Genomic DNA, 15,846 nt, shown 5'->3' with positions numbered 1-15,846 from the left:
CTCTCTCTCTCTCTCTCTCTCTCTCTCTCTCTCTCCTCCCCCTCCATGCAGCTGGGGATCTTTTGCCTACGTGATTCCTCTGGATCCTTTTGCAAGGTCACTATATTATGAACGCTGATACAGAGATATGATTGGTTTAACAGCAATGAACGCACCTACCTCATGCACGCCCAGCTGTGTTTTATTTTCATTACTGCACATGAAAGCTATTGGACATATCAGCTGTGTCAGCCATCTTTCACAGTCACGGCTGTCAGGCACACAAACTTACATAGTTTGAGACGCACACACACACAAACTGTAAATACTCTCAAATATATGTCTGTCGTACAGGGCCATCTGCCCAGAGATATGCAAAACTCTAGATACCTTGACAAATATATAAGTTATATACTGTGGGAACATGAATGGTTGAACGTACACTCACAACAGGCTGTAACATCAGACTGATTTCAGTCTCTCACCGACTGGGACAAAAGCTCGACAGCCATCCCAGCCATGTTCTGACCCCAGGAACTTGAGCAGCTGATTGGACCAAATATGGAAGACACCATGCGGATAAAGTGACACATGACCTCGTCCCAAAAAGTTCACACTGGGGCACGTCTGCACCTGCCACAGGAGCAGCTTCACAACACACACATACTGTAGTCACACTACACTGTTCTAGCCCTCGAATCACGCAGTATTGAAAGGGGACATGGGTTATGTTACATCAGTAACCTCACAGCACAGAGAGCGAGGGACATTCAGAAACCCTGCAGTTATGGCATCGTATCCTGAGGCACTATGAAATGATATCCTCCTTTTGCACACCTGTATGTGCAAGGCTTAGAAATTAACAGATGATCATCTTTAAAAGAAGTAGTTGATACCCTCGTTTTGAAATCACACAGAGTTCATGAGTGATCACAGAGGCAGCAGCACAGTTGTCAGTTCTTGTCCCAGCAGGCAGATGACTTGATGCTGCTGACTTTGACACAGTCAAGTTGAAATTCAGGCAGAATTGAATGATGTTGATTGATTGTTTTTTGTTTGTCTTTTGAATAAATTTCTGAATTGTTTTTATATATTTTAACTCAGCCATAAAAGTCAGAATATGTTGTCAAAAATGTTGGCCCCTGAAGTAGCTCTAGCAACGTCACAACTGTGTATATATAGTTGACGTGCATGTGCATATGTATGTGTTCTGTTTGCAATGAGCCCAACTAAGACCCTGGATTGTAGACTGTTCACTTATGGATTTTTTTTTTAGTCCTCATGAATGGCATTTAAATTGTTTCAGGGAGCCATGTGAATATTTTCCAACATGGATATTGTCTTGCCAGTTAGCCTTTAATCCTGAAGTGCAAAGTATTTACTTCATTCTAAATTGTACTCTATTCGAGTAAGCCAGAATATATTTCCATACCATTTAGAGCTGGGACGGTATGGATTTTTTCTTAACACGGTTGAAAAGCAAGAAATTCCCCCAGTATCTATGGCAGTTAACCACAACCCGCTTACAAGAGTAGTGTAAGTTAGAGTGATAATGGAAAGGTGTCTTAAGTGAGTGACACATACAAACATGTGCAGGCGAGGTAATGGCGGTGACGAGCGGTAGGCATCACCTGACTGCGGTATTGCGGTAATGGGATAACCGTCCCAGCCCTAATACCATTTGTTTTAGAAAATAACATCACATCTGTTAAAAGCTGACTCTCAACATGAATTTTCATGTTTTAATACCGCTTGTTCACCTAACGTGGCACTGCTCCACATAATCAGTCACATCCTTTAGCAATTCTTGATCCACATGTATCACATGGCGTGGCATTTTTGTTTTGTTTTTGTTGTTTAAGCCAGAATGAGTTGGCAGCGCAGAGGGCTATACACTGGGATATGATTACTACCAGACCAGTTACAAAGGAGTATTGGCACAAAGTCGATGAATCAGGCCAGGTACTTTAAACTTCATACTGTTTATTGATCCCCAGTGGGGAACTTGTTGTTAGTAATCACTACTTCAGGCCGGAAAGACACACACATGTTCAGGACCTATTGCCAAGGCTGCTGGAATCAGGGGCGGTGATGAAAAAATAAATGGGCAGTGTTTCGATGGTGGTGAGGAAGAAGAATAGGCTGGAGCTTGCATGGCAGAAAGTTGAGTGATTGATGGAGGAACGGGCTATTATGGGCACGTGAACGCTGTGGCAGGAGGCATGCATGAATAAGAAGTAGGAAAAACACATTTGACCACACGTCTCCTTACCTATCCATTTACTTAATGTATACCTGATTAACTGATAAAATAACAACTGATAATGTGATATCAAGTATACAGTACGTGTCTGCAAAGGTCCATTGTGTCTACTGTGTTGGTTTGGTGTGTTTTATGGTTCTACTCACCTGCATACCACGCCAAACTCTGTAATCAGCCTCTGTACCACCTGCCCCGTGTTGCCCATAAACCATTGCGAGTTCGGCAGCTTTGAGATTGCATGCTCTCACCTTGGCTTCCGCGGATGCTGTAATTAGCCTGTCTGTTTCGGGTGTGAGAGAAGAGGAGAAAGAAACCAGAGCTAGCTTAAAGTAAGAGCTAAGGGCACAAGGGGTGACACACCTGTGAAAAAGGAGAGAAATAATGGTGGAGATTAGAATTTGATTTTAATTGCTAGAAATTGCACAGGGAAGCAAGGCTGGAATTCTGTCTTAAGAAAGCCAAGGGAAAGTTAGAGATCTGTTGGGATTAAAGAAAAAGGCTTGCTGGAATGAAGCTCCCTTTTGAACATTCACACCATGTTTCCTCAACCGTGGCCCGCACACTGCCCTACACATTGTCTTCTGTTACAGCCACACTCACATACACACACAAATGCTACAGTTTTCTTTTTAAAGTCATGGTGATTAGTGCACTTTTCTCTTTTATTCCTTTACACTTGAAGACCTACCCCCGCTCTCTCCATGCCTGGCTCCCTGGGCCTGCTCTAACGTGTTCCAGAACGTCAAACCAGAACCACATTGTGTGAATGAATAAGGCATACAAAGATAAAAGAGCATTTTATCCTGTTATAGACCACCATTTGACACAGACTGGCACTGGACGAAACCAACACTCCTATCCTTGTCAAATTTCCACTGCACATATTGATGCTGCTGACATTCATTGCATTAAAGACTCTGATACTTTAATCTTGTCTCATTTTTTAAAAAGAAATATCCAAAAAGATAGGAAGGATGTCTGTGTTTAAAGGTAGTCTGGCACTTTGGATGTTCAAGACACAAACTCCCCCATGCTCCCTGAGGTGACCCATGTATTTTCTTTATTCCCACTTCTTTATTCCCTTTGTGCCATTATGTGTTAACCCTCTTGTTTATTCTCCCTGTGGACTGGATTTCACACTTCCAGACTTCCTGGAAATCCTTACAGCAAACGATGGCCCCCAATTTGATAGGATCTACAAACATAACCCTAATTCTCACCTTGACATCGCACCGGTTGCTGTCCCCTGCCTTCAGGCACAATTCCCATTCGTTCTGGGACTCAGTGGTTCCCACATCTGAGGGTGGCGATTGGTCACAGGAGGTTTGTCAATAACCAGTGCTACTCAAAACACAAGAAAAAACAACATGAAAAATGTGCAGGATTTCAATTTCCAAGCTGAAGTAAATTGCTCATTTGCGTGCAAGTGCGCTTAAAATCCTCAAGTGCTCAAATTCCAGCATGGATACAGTCCTTCCCTATGGAAGTACCACCCAGGAGTCTGTAACAATGGTGCCGAAAACTAAGCCTCTCCCATACACACCAACATACCCAGCGTCAACAAGCACACGCATCTGAGTGTGAATGTGTGCATCTACATGTGTGATTCCCTTGGAGTTGAGGAGGGTTTGTTTATCTGGGGTCAACCTGTTTAAGGCATCGTCACGCCAGGGCCCTCTTTGCAAAAACAGACCTTATAGACACATGTTAACATGTGCTCATAACAAACTCTAAACAGCAGAGCTCTCAAACGTTTTTCAGGATTTCCTGAAACGAAAACTGCCTCTGCTGTCCTCTGAAAATGTTATGATATACACCAACATCAGGGAAGAAAGGAGATTTTCTTTTTTACACAGCGAGTGACATATATTTATAAATAGAAGAAACATGTTCTGTTCCATACAAATGAAATGTGTCATTGATACACAATAAAATACACTATTAACTCACTTCAATACTATTAAAGATTTTTCTGCTCATTTGGTCTGATATAGATACTGATATGATATCACTGAGTCAGTTTGGTGATGTTGCCCTAATATTATACTTAATGTAAGCATCTATCATTACCCATAAACATGGCCAGTGGCTAACAGTAGCAAAGGTTCAGTTTATGAGTTTAGGCTGTCATCTACTACATGAATCAATCACGTGGTGAGATGAATGAACTGGGGGGCCTCAGCAACACAACGTTCAATCCTCATGCAGCCTTTTTCTGACTTACTTTGAACCTGAAAATAACCTGAAGACAAAGCCTTTGTCTTCTGGCTGCTGACCTTTGGGTGCTCTGGTCCACTTTTTTGTGATCTGCTCTTATTTGCTGTGCTCAGCTGGTGTTGACTGGGTTTTGCTGGAGCACTCTTTGTTTTGACTACGTCTGTCCCTGTGTGGGGCAGGCCCATCTCTACCTTCGCCTCTCATTAGCTGTGACACACGGTGACTAACCTGGTAGCGTTTCAGCACCCGCATGCCACTCAATGCAAACCACCTGTCGGACATCACAACAGCAAGGGTCTCCTAACCTGTGCACGCCCACAAGCAGCACAAAACACGTTATCAAGTTTTCCACAAGTGCAAGCTCTGTCACACCAAAAACACAAATGAACTTTCAACGATTATAGAAAGCCAAATAAATGCAGGCATGATAAGCTTTTTGTTCGTTAGGACCCAATGAATAATGCAACAGACATCTAAACACCTAAACAACCCTGACGCTATAAGAGCATGCATGAATTCTTACTCACACATAATGCAGGTTTACAGCAGCGTCACTCAGCCCTGACGGAGCGTGTCAAGGAAGCTATATGTTGAATACACTCACACGGGCATGAAATAGTCGTTCATGCCCTCACAAAAACACACTCTCAGATAGCCTCACACACAGATGCGTTCTCACTCTGCCCAGAGAAATCCACTCTGCCGTAACGCAACACTAAAACCGCAGTGTTGACTTGGTACCGATGTGTTCTCAACTACTTATTTCCCAATCGCAGATTATCTTTGCATGGATACCAGAGTAATGTTTACTATACAACAGCTCTCTCTCTCTCACTCTCTCTCTGTCTCAAACCACATTTCAACAGTCAGAGAGGTGAAGTATGGTCCACACACAGGCAGAGTTTATAACTTATATATTTCACATAAAACAACAGCTTATGGTAGTGTTGTGTTAGTGGTTGGAGGTTTAGACACATATAGAAATGTTAGGGGAACCACATTTTTGCAATAACTGCTTTGATTTGATACTATTCTGAATTAATTTTTTGTATCCACTGACTTGAGATAATGCTGCATATGCTAAACTTGCAACAATCTTTGTTGATGGCCAGTTTTTTGTTAGTTTGAAAAGGAAATCTCAAGCCCTCTTTAACAGCTCAAAAAGCAAACTTAACATTATTTCACAACAGGATTTTTAATGACCTGTTTCATAAGAATAAAATGACGCCGTCCATCCCCAGCAGTGAAACAGGGATAAATGCAAGAGAGATTTACATATTTTTATCTGTGATTGCTGTTGACAATACTTCTAATGTAGCACTACCACTGCCAAAGCCAAAATTCGTCTATTAGGATTTCTGTTACTTGAGTTTTAAAACAGCCTGTTTGTAAGAGGTCTCACGGGGAAAATGACCTCTCTGTGGTCTAATTAACCCCAAACATAAGTATCATTCTTAAATATTTAAGCCAACTTTGTGGTAAAAGGGAGGTTATTACTTCATTATTTTCCTTAATATTGGGATGTAAGAAGAGAAAGAAGTGAGTATTTCAAGGAAGACAAACATTTCATTTAGCAATTATTGTTGAATTATTGGACCCAGGGCACAAAAATAGCAGCCTCCACCAATCAAATGCTGGTCAAATATGCAAGTGGCTTCAATCTCTAGCCAAACAAAATAATGTTAATCTATAGAGTGGCTGAAGTTTTTTTAACATTCATTAAATATTTGGCTGGTGGACAAAAAAAGTTATTTGTGCACCCTGATTGGAACCCAAAGAAATTGATGAAGTAGAGTAATCGTGACAAAGCACAGAAGACTACAGACAATTAGACTACCGGCTTCTGACTGAGACCGCTATGTTAAAATGTGGATTCTGCAATTTCCAGAATAAGATGGACATTTAGTGCATCGTGGTTGAGTCTGGTGCAAAAAAGTAAGAAAACACTGATGTGGGGAAATGATTGCATCATTTAAACACCTTGCATACATGTGATGCAGATCTTTATTAAATCTACATTTAGGATTTAAGAAGAAGATTTGATGGGATGAGGTGGGATTACAGGCAACTGTTGTGTGATTCTGAACCAAGGCTGACCCAAGACAGTGGAGACACGGGGCAGCTGGAGAATGAATCACCACCATGTGAATCACATCCGTTGTCTTTTTCACTCTCTGTTGCTATTTACAACCACAGCATGTGTAGAGGCAAAGTTGGACAAACAGTGAAATGCAGACAGATCAGGAGACACTTAGGAAGAAGTAGTTTGGTTTCAGACAAAGATGCTCAACAGCTGTGCCCCCTTGTGCAAACAGGAACTGTAAGAAGGGAATCCTCACATTTATTTCTCAAAATGGTAAACAATTTCAATGAACTTGACTCAGACGTCTCATTATGAGCATAGATTCAGTCCTTGACAAATAATAAAACATTCAATTCAATAATCAATTTGTAATTTTAAACAAACGCTGTATGTTTAAAGGTCCCATGACATGGTGGTCTTTGGATGCTTTTATGAAGGCCTTAGTGGTCCCCTAATACTGTATCTGAAGTCTCTTTCCCAAAATTCAGCCTTGGTGCAGAATTAGAGCCCCTAGAGCCAGTCCCACTGTGAGCTTCCCTTAGGATGTGCCATTTCTGTGTTTGTAGCTATTGAGGAGGAGAAGGGGAGCCAAGGTGAAGGGTAGTGGTATGGCCTTGACCAACAGCCACTTTGCTTGTTTTTCATGGGTGGGCCAAACTCTCTGGGCGGGCAAAGCAGAGAAAGGGGAGGTAACTTTGCCCCTTATGTACTCATAAGGGCCAAGATTCCAAAAAAGCCCATCTGAGCTTTCATTTTCTCAAAGGCAGAGCAGGATACCCAGGGCTCGGTTTACACTTATCACCATTTCTAGCCAATAATAATCTTTTATAAAAAAAATAAAAGGCGTCACGTGTGATTTATGAAACGTTGGTATCACCTATCAGAGCATAAGAATGGTCATTCATTGATAAATGCAGCCGCTGGAAACAATCGTAGTTTAGTTTTGAGGCTTCACCCCTACAATTTACGACTTGGCGGGATGTAATCTGGCTAAGAAGCGGAACTTTTCAGAGGTGGAGATTTTTGCACGTGTATACTATTTGGCAGCCTAAAAACAGGTATTGAAGGCTGTATAAAGAATGCAGAATGGAAAGAGATCACTGATACTGTCAACAGTGTTGACGTAGTAAATCAACTCCAGCTGAAGTTTATTTGTTTTTTACAACCTTGACATATGTATGCTATAGTCCTGAGAGTAATATACAGACTTATATTGCAAACTCTTAGGCATACAAGGAGTTTGCAGGTGGGGGGCGGAGGAAGAAGGGCGTGATAATGGGCATGATGACTTCTCCTTCTCCTGTTAAACTAATTATATGAGTCAGTGTGGACATGGGGTGGCACACTGACTCAAAAATATGCGTACAAGTTCAGACCAGACATGAGATTGTATCTCATCCTACGCTCACGTTCAAATTGATAAATGCTTTGCTTTGCCTCCAGTTAACATGTAAGAAAGAGGCTGATCTTACTTACACTCTTCCCATCCACACCCCCACCCCACCTTTCTCTTCCTTTCCAGTTAAATTAAATTTTCCCCTGTTGCAGGAGGAGTATTGGGGGGGTTATGAAACAAAGAAGAAGTGGAGAAGGGGGGTAGATGGGTTGATGGATTGATGTAAGTCCTGTGGTTGTCCATTCGAAGTATCACATTCTGCTATTTTCATTTGGCTCTTTATTGCTCCCAGTTGTTGGTTTAAACAAAATGGGGCCTAAAAGAAGAATGAAAGATGGGGGTCGTTCCACAAATCCTGCGGTTTGGTCCCTGGAAGCAGTTTGTTTGCGAGAAATGTCACAGTAGCTAAATCAAGCCGAGCTATAAGAAACAGACCGAACAGATGGAGCGTGAGCGCGTGTACGTGTGTGTGTGTGTGTGTGTGTGTGTGTGTGTGTGTGTGTGTGTGTGTGTGTGTGTGTGTGTGTGTGTGTGTGTGTGTGTGTGTGTGTGTTTGTGTGTGTGTGTGTGTGTGTGCGTCCATGTGTCCATAGACCAAAGGTGTTGTAGATGCATTTGGTAACATTCACCTGACAAATTCTTGCTCTAAATATTTTGAGAAAAGAAGAATGTGAGTGAGAGAGGGAGATTGTGTTTGTGTGGTTTTTAGATCACAGATATACTTGCAATCAGTGAAAGCGTTGATAGAAAATTGCTTTAAAACTCACTCAGGTTGATTGCACAGCAGGAAGGTTCAATATTCAGCATATGCACGCAAGTGTGTATGTGAATTTGTGTTTCTGCAGAATATGTGCGTGTGTGTGAGCTCATACACAGGACTGTGATGTCAAGTATGTGTCATGCTCCAGTCGCCAAAACATCCCATGTGAAGACTAATGATCAAATCAAGGCAGAGATCCTGATATTTCTTTCTGTCAGTCTCAGGTATTTGACATTCTCATACAAACACACTTCTAGTCCTAAGGGAGCGGTTGCCCTGCTAGCTGCTCCCAGTCAAACTATGGACTACATGCTTTTCTGCAGAGACGTTTAGGGTTATGATGAGATACGGTGCTTTAGGCAAAAAACCTACTATCCAAGTTCAAACACATTTCTGTGTGTGTGTACGTGCGTGTGTGTGCGTGTGCATGCGTGCGTGTCCCTCAGAGAGTTCTACAGGATGTAGTTGTCTTACCTAACTGCCTGACAATTTTGGAGGTCCATCTTTCTTTCTTTTGGGGATTTTCAACACCTGTAATAGTGAAGGACTTGCCAATCTTTTTCTGCATCTGTTAACTTCCCTTTTTTCTCTCCACTATCTCCTCTGCAAGCTCCTCTGGCATCTGCTTTACATTGTTTAAACCAAACAATCACCCAAAAACAATGTTTTGGTTTTGTCTCCTTTTGATGTTGATAACCTTTGACTTTGACAAAGAAAGAAGGGAATGGAAGTCAAATTATGATACATCCCATTACTGTGTCCTAGTAAAACATGATCCTCCAGACTTTCTCTAACTCATACACACCTTTTCTATTTTTGTTTGCATGTGTGACATTTACCGAGCCTGGTATGCCACTACGAGACAGGAAGTCCAGACCGACACCTAAGTCACGCCATGTGTCCCCATGTTTGAGCGTTTGTTTGTCTGTCTGTATCTCACTGGTCATGTGTTCACTGCTCTCCTGTAGTACGTAGGAGTAGTACTTCCACACTTACATGTACACACGCAGGCACGCACACGCACACACACACACACACACACACACACACACACTTTGCTCTCCAGTGCTGCTGTTTTTCCCATTAATTCATCCAGTCAATCCAGTCCTATATCAACTTGTCATCACCCAACTCCATTCCCCCTCAACCCTTCCACTCCGGACCAATCTCGCTCCCACGTTTCAGTCACTCTGACGCCCGCTCCTCCAGCGTTTGGCGACTGACCTGTCAACAAGCTGAAGGCTGCCTTTTATGTCTCAAATAAAGGTAGAGCAGGCATTGCCCCCCGTGACCCATATCTTATAATGCATATGCATGCTTGAGAAGGCACTTTAAATGGCCAACGACCATGTACTACAAGGATTTTTAAGGGATTGTAAAGCCATCCATCCATCCCCTACTAACTCCCTTCATCGTTTTTTCTTTCTTCACCATCTTTCCTCCTGGTCCCACCGTTTCTCTGTCCTTCCCATTTCCTTTTTCTACCACCACTGTTCTCCCCATCTCCCTCTTCTCCGGCCCTGAAGAAATGCTCGGTCTCTCCCTGCAGAGACCTAAGCCCCGAGCAGAACAGCCCCATGCTGCTGTTTATGGCTGCGGTGGCTGAATCAGAGGAAGCAGAGCCCACTATGGAAAATGGAGACTATCAATGTAAATGCTGCGGCTGGCAGAGTGTGTTAACTGGCATCTGAGGCTTGAAAGGTGTAGAAGTGTTAAATGATTCAAATTGCTCAAACATATATTTTAAATGAGAGTCATTAGGTGCACAGCTGCACTCAGTCTCCATTGTAACATTTTAATTGTGTCTTTTTGTTGCAAACAAAGTCTGTCAGAGGCTACAAATGACAACTGAATCAGATAAAGTACAAGAAACAGTATAAGGTGGAAATCTGTTTCAATGGTACGCTGTTGACTGAGCACATGCAGGCAGCAGTTAACTCTTTTTTTATTATACTTATTATTCCTTTAATTCCAAAGTAATTAATAGCGTATTGCTGTTGCATAAAGGGGGGAAAGAAGGATGAAAGAGGGAAAGGTAGACGGTAGAAGGAGGTGGAGGAGCATGATTGAGGTCTCTTTGAAAGGGTTGGCAGACTCAGGAAGTGATTAGGCCACTACAACAACCCCAATAATGACAATAGGGAAAACATGTCTGTAGCCACAGCCACTTAGCATCAGGAACAGTACCCAGTGTGGTTCCCATTTCATTACAAAAGCCGGACTGAGTGTGGGAGGATGGAAGGAAAGAGATGAAATACGGTGTTACCTACAGGAGAGTTCCAGAAGGTTTGGTTACTGTACTGTTGTTTCAGCTGTCCTACTTTCTTGCCACACATATGCGGTTTACATTAATAATGGTGGCAGATTTACCTTTTGAAATTCATTATGAACTTTGAAACAATGGGTCTTTGATTTCACACAAAAGCCTGCTTCTCATTTCTGGCAGGTGGCCATAAATTTGCAGAAACAACAACTCTATCATTGACCGTGTAAACATAAATGATAACATGCAAAAATACGGAGGTTTAAGTCAAGATCCACTAGCTGATGATTCATGTGGACAAGCAACACAAAGGTAAAGGTTATAAGACAAGGCTATAAAAGACTTGACCCACCTAACTTGAAATACAGAGTGCCCCTCTTTCTCAAAGCACACAGAGCTCCAACATGTGGAGAAATCCAAAGCTTAGCCTGCTGTGCCTTGTTCAAGTTGCTAAGGTAAAGGCAAGGGGCAGACGGTCTTTCTGAGCCTGAGCAGAAACCTCTTTTCATTTTTTTTGCATCTCATTTCAATTGCACCATCTCTTAAAAACAACACTTCTGTTACATGACCAGGCAGACACTGGCACAGATCAGTGGCGGTGTAGAAATGATTAATGGTCTTGTAGCAGCATGAGCATTGAGACTCTAGGTCAGCCCTCTCTCTGGTCGCATCATCTCCTGGTTTCACTGCAGCCCTCCTGCTATTTTTCAAGACTTTACCAGACTTCTCCATCAACAGTAGAAATCATTTTACCGGAAAGGTGGTGGAGCCAACTGCCTCGCTGCAGCGTCAGAGGAAGGTAGCTGGATAAAGCCCAGGCAGCGAGGAATGTATCTGATGAACTTGATGTTCAGCCAGAATGAGGAGAGAATCGGTCCCAAACATGCCAGAAGGTCCAGTTTGTTCAGTTTGCCAAAAAATCATACAGCACATTTGGTTTTGAGTTTGACGGCATCCTTTGTATTCATTTCTAACATCTGAATCTGTCCTCACGTCACTTAGGCACAGATATTTCAGTGCTGTGCCAGCTCACACAAACTTAATGGCGGGCAACACATGACCACCAGCAGCGAAACAGCAAGTAATGCTCGGCTGTTCTCTACTCATGCCTGCAGTGCTGATTTGGGAGATTTATCTGTCTGTGTGTTTTCACAGGGCCCCCAGGGAAGCGTGGAAGGATGGGAAGAAGAGGGGAACCTGGTAAGTGACGCCCGCCACCTGCTTTGTTAGTTTATTTCTCTTTTTCTCTCTTTTCCTGGACAACTCTTCATCCCTCCCTCTCTCTCAATTGCAGCCACACTCCCTCTCTTTTCCTGAGTGACTGGATAAGATTGAGGGCTGTAAAATAGCAGTGACCCACGAGTCAGGCCTTTGCATGATGAGCTGCAGTTGGCCTTTCTCCATGTCCCTCCTCATTTGCGCCGACATAGCGCTAACCTCGGCCATGTGGTTGCACTAACTTTGCCCAGATGTCAGTCGTTCTCGCTGAGCGGTAGCAGCTGCAGTAGTACAGGCCTAATGAGATTCTCCTTTGCCAACATCACCTCCCGCCATTATTGTGTTGCTTTTTCTTTCCACCCAGACCGCAAAACACTCATTGAGGAACCAGAACAGTGTAGAGACATAATAGATGTTACTGAAAAGGTTGTCGTGACAGATCGGATGTTCGGAGTTTGAGTCACCTTTGTTTTTATTCGACGTTGACTCCACCAAGTTGTGGCGCAGGTCTTGATTTGATCAAAACCTGAAGTACTGAAGTTGTTCTGCAGGATGTGTGTCAGGTGGGAAAACTCCCAGTCTGGTTGTGATTCATTTAGTAGATGACATCTGTTCGAGAGGAGATGTTGACTAAGTTAAAGCTCACCAGTAACATTTATTGTTCTATTTCCTCCCTTTCTGAAGTGATCTCACCCTTTTAAAGCAGGACAGTATATTTGAAATTTTTTTTTTTTTTTAATTGTCTATTGACTTGATTTTATGTGACATAGAATATTCAATGATGAGCTGTGGGTTATCTAAAGTTCTTACACTGTGGTGCCAAAGTGCCTTGATTTTTTTTAAATCCCAACTCGATTGTCTATCTGTTGTTCAATTAAAGGATTTGGCTGGAAGTAGTAATTCTCAACTAAGCCCATGAAATCACCAATCTTTGTCTCTCTCGAAACATCCTCGCTTCCACAGCCTGATTGGGACTCTCAGTCCGAAGCCCATTGATTTCTTCTGAGGCCGTCAATCTTCAACAATAAGAAAAACAGGTCAAAATAAATAGTTCCAATAGTTCCCTCTGAGTTGTTGCGGAGAGGCTGTTGCGCCATGCTGCAGCTGATGACTCCGGGACAACTTTTTACAAGACCAGAAGTGGTTTTCCCCGTTCCATCAGAAAAACAAATGAGAGTGAAGAGAATAAGCAGAAACCCAAACCTGAATAACATGAAAGAGCGCAGACAGAGTAGTTCTTTCTGTTTACTCTTTCACTTGTTTTTCTTTTATCTGCCATTTACCTCTCTCTCCTTCCCTGTCACTTTCTTTCTTATTAGTGTTCGCACACACTCACTCAGACACTTACACTCACACACACTTGTCTCAAGTTCACGGCTTGAAGCTGGTCTTACTGCAGCTCCCTGACCAGTGTGCATTTGTTTACTTAACTGTCTGGTCCAGAAGGTCTTTGTCCCGGCGTCTAGACGCAGCTAAATTTGATTGACTTGGTCTCCATGCCTCATAAATCCCACGGCCTCTCTTCTTCTTCTTTCCCTTTAACCTTCTTGCCCCAAGCAGCTTCATTTTTTAATCCCTCTTTTGACCCCTTTTACCCAAAACAAATGCTCTTTCCCTTGAATCAAGCAGGCTAAGAGAGATTCTGGTCATGTTAGTATGACTTTTTTATGTTTAAGTAGTACCAAAACACAACAAATAACCCACTTCTCCCCAGAAGAAGTCTGTTTTCAATCTTGCTGAGTTTCTGTAAATGTTTAGTGTTGCATCCATGCTGATGAGCTGTGTGGTACCAGGACTGCCGTGGTGGCGTAGCTCCAAATTATGCGATTGACTGTGATTGTGTTAACAATTACATAAATCAGTACTATGATTGGTTTTAAATTTAGATCATATCCATATGACCTATCACTAATATAGAATCTTTTTATTGCAATATATACTATATTTACTTTGTAGGGGCTTGGGTGGTTTATCAGTGCCCTCAGCTATGGACTTTTAAGAGAATGTTTTTTTACAAGAATATTCTATTTAGACCGCAAAAAACGAGAAATTAGTCTTTTGATCATTACTGTTGTTTTTGCTTAGGCTAAGTAAGAAAAGCCGAATATGTTTTTGGCTGCTGAGGCTCAACATCAGAGCATTTCAATCAGATCTGAAAGACTGCCCTGGAGAAATCTCAGAGATATCTTTTTTTTTTCCTTTAAAGGGACGCACAGTTTGCCAGCACAACCCCAACCTTTACACTGTCTCTCCTCTATCTCATACACCCATATCTTCTTAGGCAGCAAAGTCTTAACATGACTTCATATTTTAATGCATAACATGCATAACATGCCCCATTATACAGAAGTCTGTTTGTCATAACAGTTTTACCACAAACTCCATTGGCTGCAGCTCTAATGAGCTTATTCTGTACCATATTTAGGTGGTTTATTACAGTCATCATTTAACAAACCGCATTGCATGCGCAGTCTTTCTGTTGCGCACCATTGTTCCGAGGAATTGATTGCTGTACAAACCAGAAGTTACCATAACTCACACATGCTGTGCTTTATGTATCAGATGTATATAATTTATTTTCTAATGCCTGATATCTCTTTTTCTGTTGCAGGAGCGCCTGTAAGTACAATTCCATCTCATACAGGTAGTATTGAAATCATTGTTGAACAGTTACAGTACAGTCCACGCACACACACACACACACACACACACACACAAGTATACATAGTTTTCTGAACAATACAAACTATAGTTTTCTCTCACAGAACACACCGACAGACACAGACTCACTCACACATGTCCATCCACAGAGCGCAGCAAGAAATCAACCACTTAGAGAGGTGTGTGTGTGTGTGTGTGTGTGTGTGTGTGTGTGTGTGTGTGCGTCAACAAACACACACACTGTGCTCTCTCTCTCTCTCTCTCACTCTCTCTCACTCACTCACTCACTCACTCACACACTCTCTCTCTCTCTCTCTCTCTCTCTCTCTCTCACTCTCACACACACACACACACATAGCAAATAAAACAAACACATAAAGACATGTACTAGCTGGAGACTACTGCTGCCTTCAGTTTTGAAATTTATTTAAATTAAAATGAAATAATGTGACCTGCCTAGGAAGAGTGTCCCTTTTCTGATCATATATGCAGGGCCGCACCTTGTACGCTCTGAAACACATCATAACGCTGTTCCACAAACATTGGACAGCAAAAAATTCAGGAAATTGTTTTATTGGAGAAAATTGTTCGTGCAGCTGATTTATAATACATTTATAAAAGTGTGCACGAAATGATGCATACATTCTTTTCCTGAACACACACAAAGCCTAGCCTCCAGCCCATAAAGTCAAAGTAAAAGTGTTGTAATTCGGCGTCACCTGCTGCTCCACAATGTAAAGATCTGTCTGAACAATTTGTCTGAGTCAGGTTCATTGGCTGCAAGCTGTCAGAAAGTAAGCCAAAAACAATTTCAGTGCCATTTTTGTTTGCTTTTTAATTATTTTATGCAGGAATAGACCATTGAAGTTGGAAAAGCAGATGTAAACAGTTGCCAAAAAACATCATATGTGGGCCATACATTGTTTAACTGGGAGTCAAAAGTTGGAGTGTAAAAATAAACATACTATATGATTAAATATTCTCAATTTAAATGTAAACTCCTTAA

The 15,846-nt window shown here is 42.1% G+C and overlaps 1 protein-coding gene across 10 annotated transcripts in view; it reads left to right on the top strand.

Annotated features, from left to right (window-relative positions):
- Nucleotides 1-15,846, top strand: part of si:dkeyp-44a8.4 (collagen alpha-1(XXIII) chain) — a 126,912-nt gene that overhangs the window by 81,220 nt on the left and 29,846 nt on the right. For all 10 annotated transcript variants that reach the window (XM_034883753.1, XM_034883757.1, XM_034883751.1 and 7 more), the window contains exons 3-4: nucleotides 12,117-12,161; nucleotides 14,791-14,798. In XM_034883753.1, the coding sequence (XP_034739644.1) occupies nucleotides 12,117-12,161; nucleotides 14,791-14,798 (53 nt within the window). The remainder of the gene's footprint in view (nucleotides 1-12,116; nucleotides 12,162-14,790; nucleotides 14,799-15,846) is intronic.

This window comes from Etheostoma cragini, chromosome 10, assembly GCF_013103735.1.
Source record: "Etheostoma cragini isolate CJK2018 chromosome 10, CSU_Ecrag_1.0, whole genome shotgun sequence".
NCBI lineage: Eukaryota > Metazoa > Chordata > Actinopteri > Perciformes > Percidae > Etheostoma > Etheostoma cragini.
The sequence above is the reverse complement of the archived record's forward strand: the minus strand, read 5'-3'. Positions and strand labels throughout refer to the sequence as shown.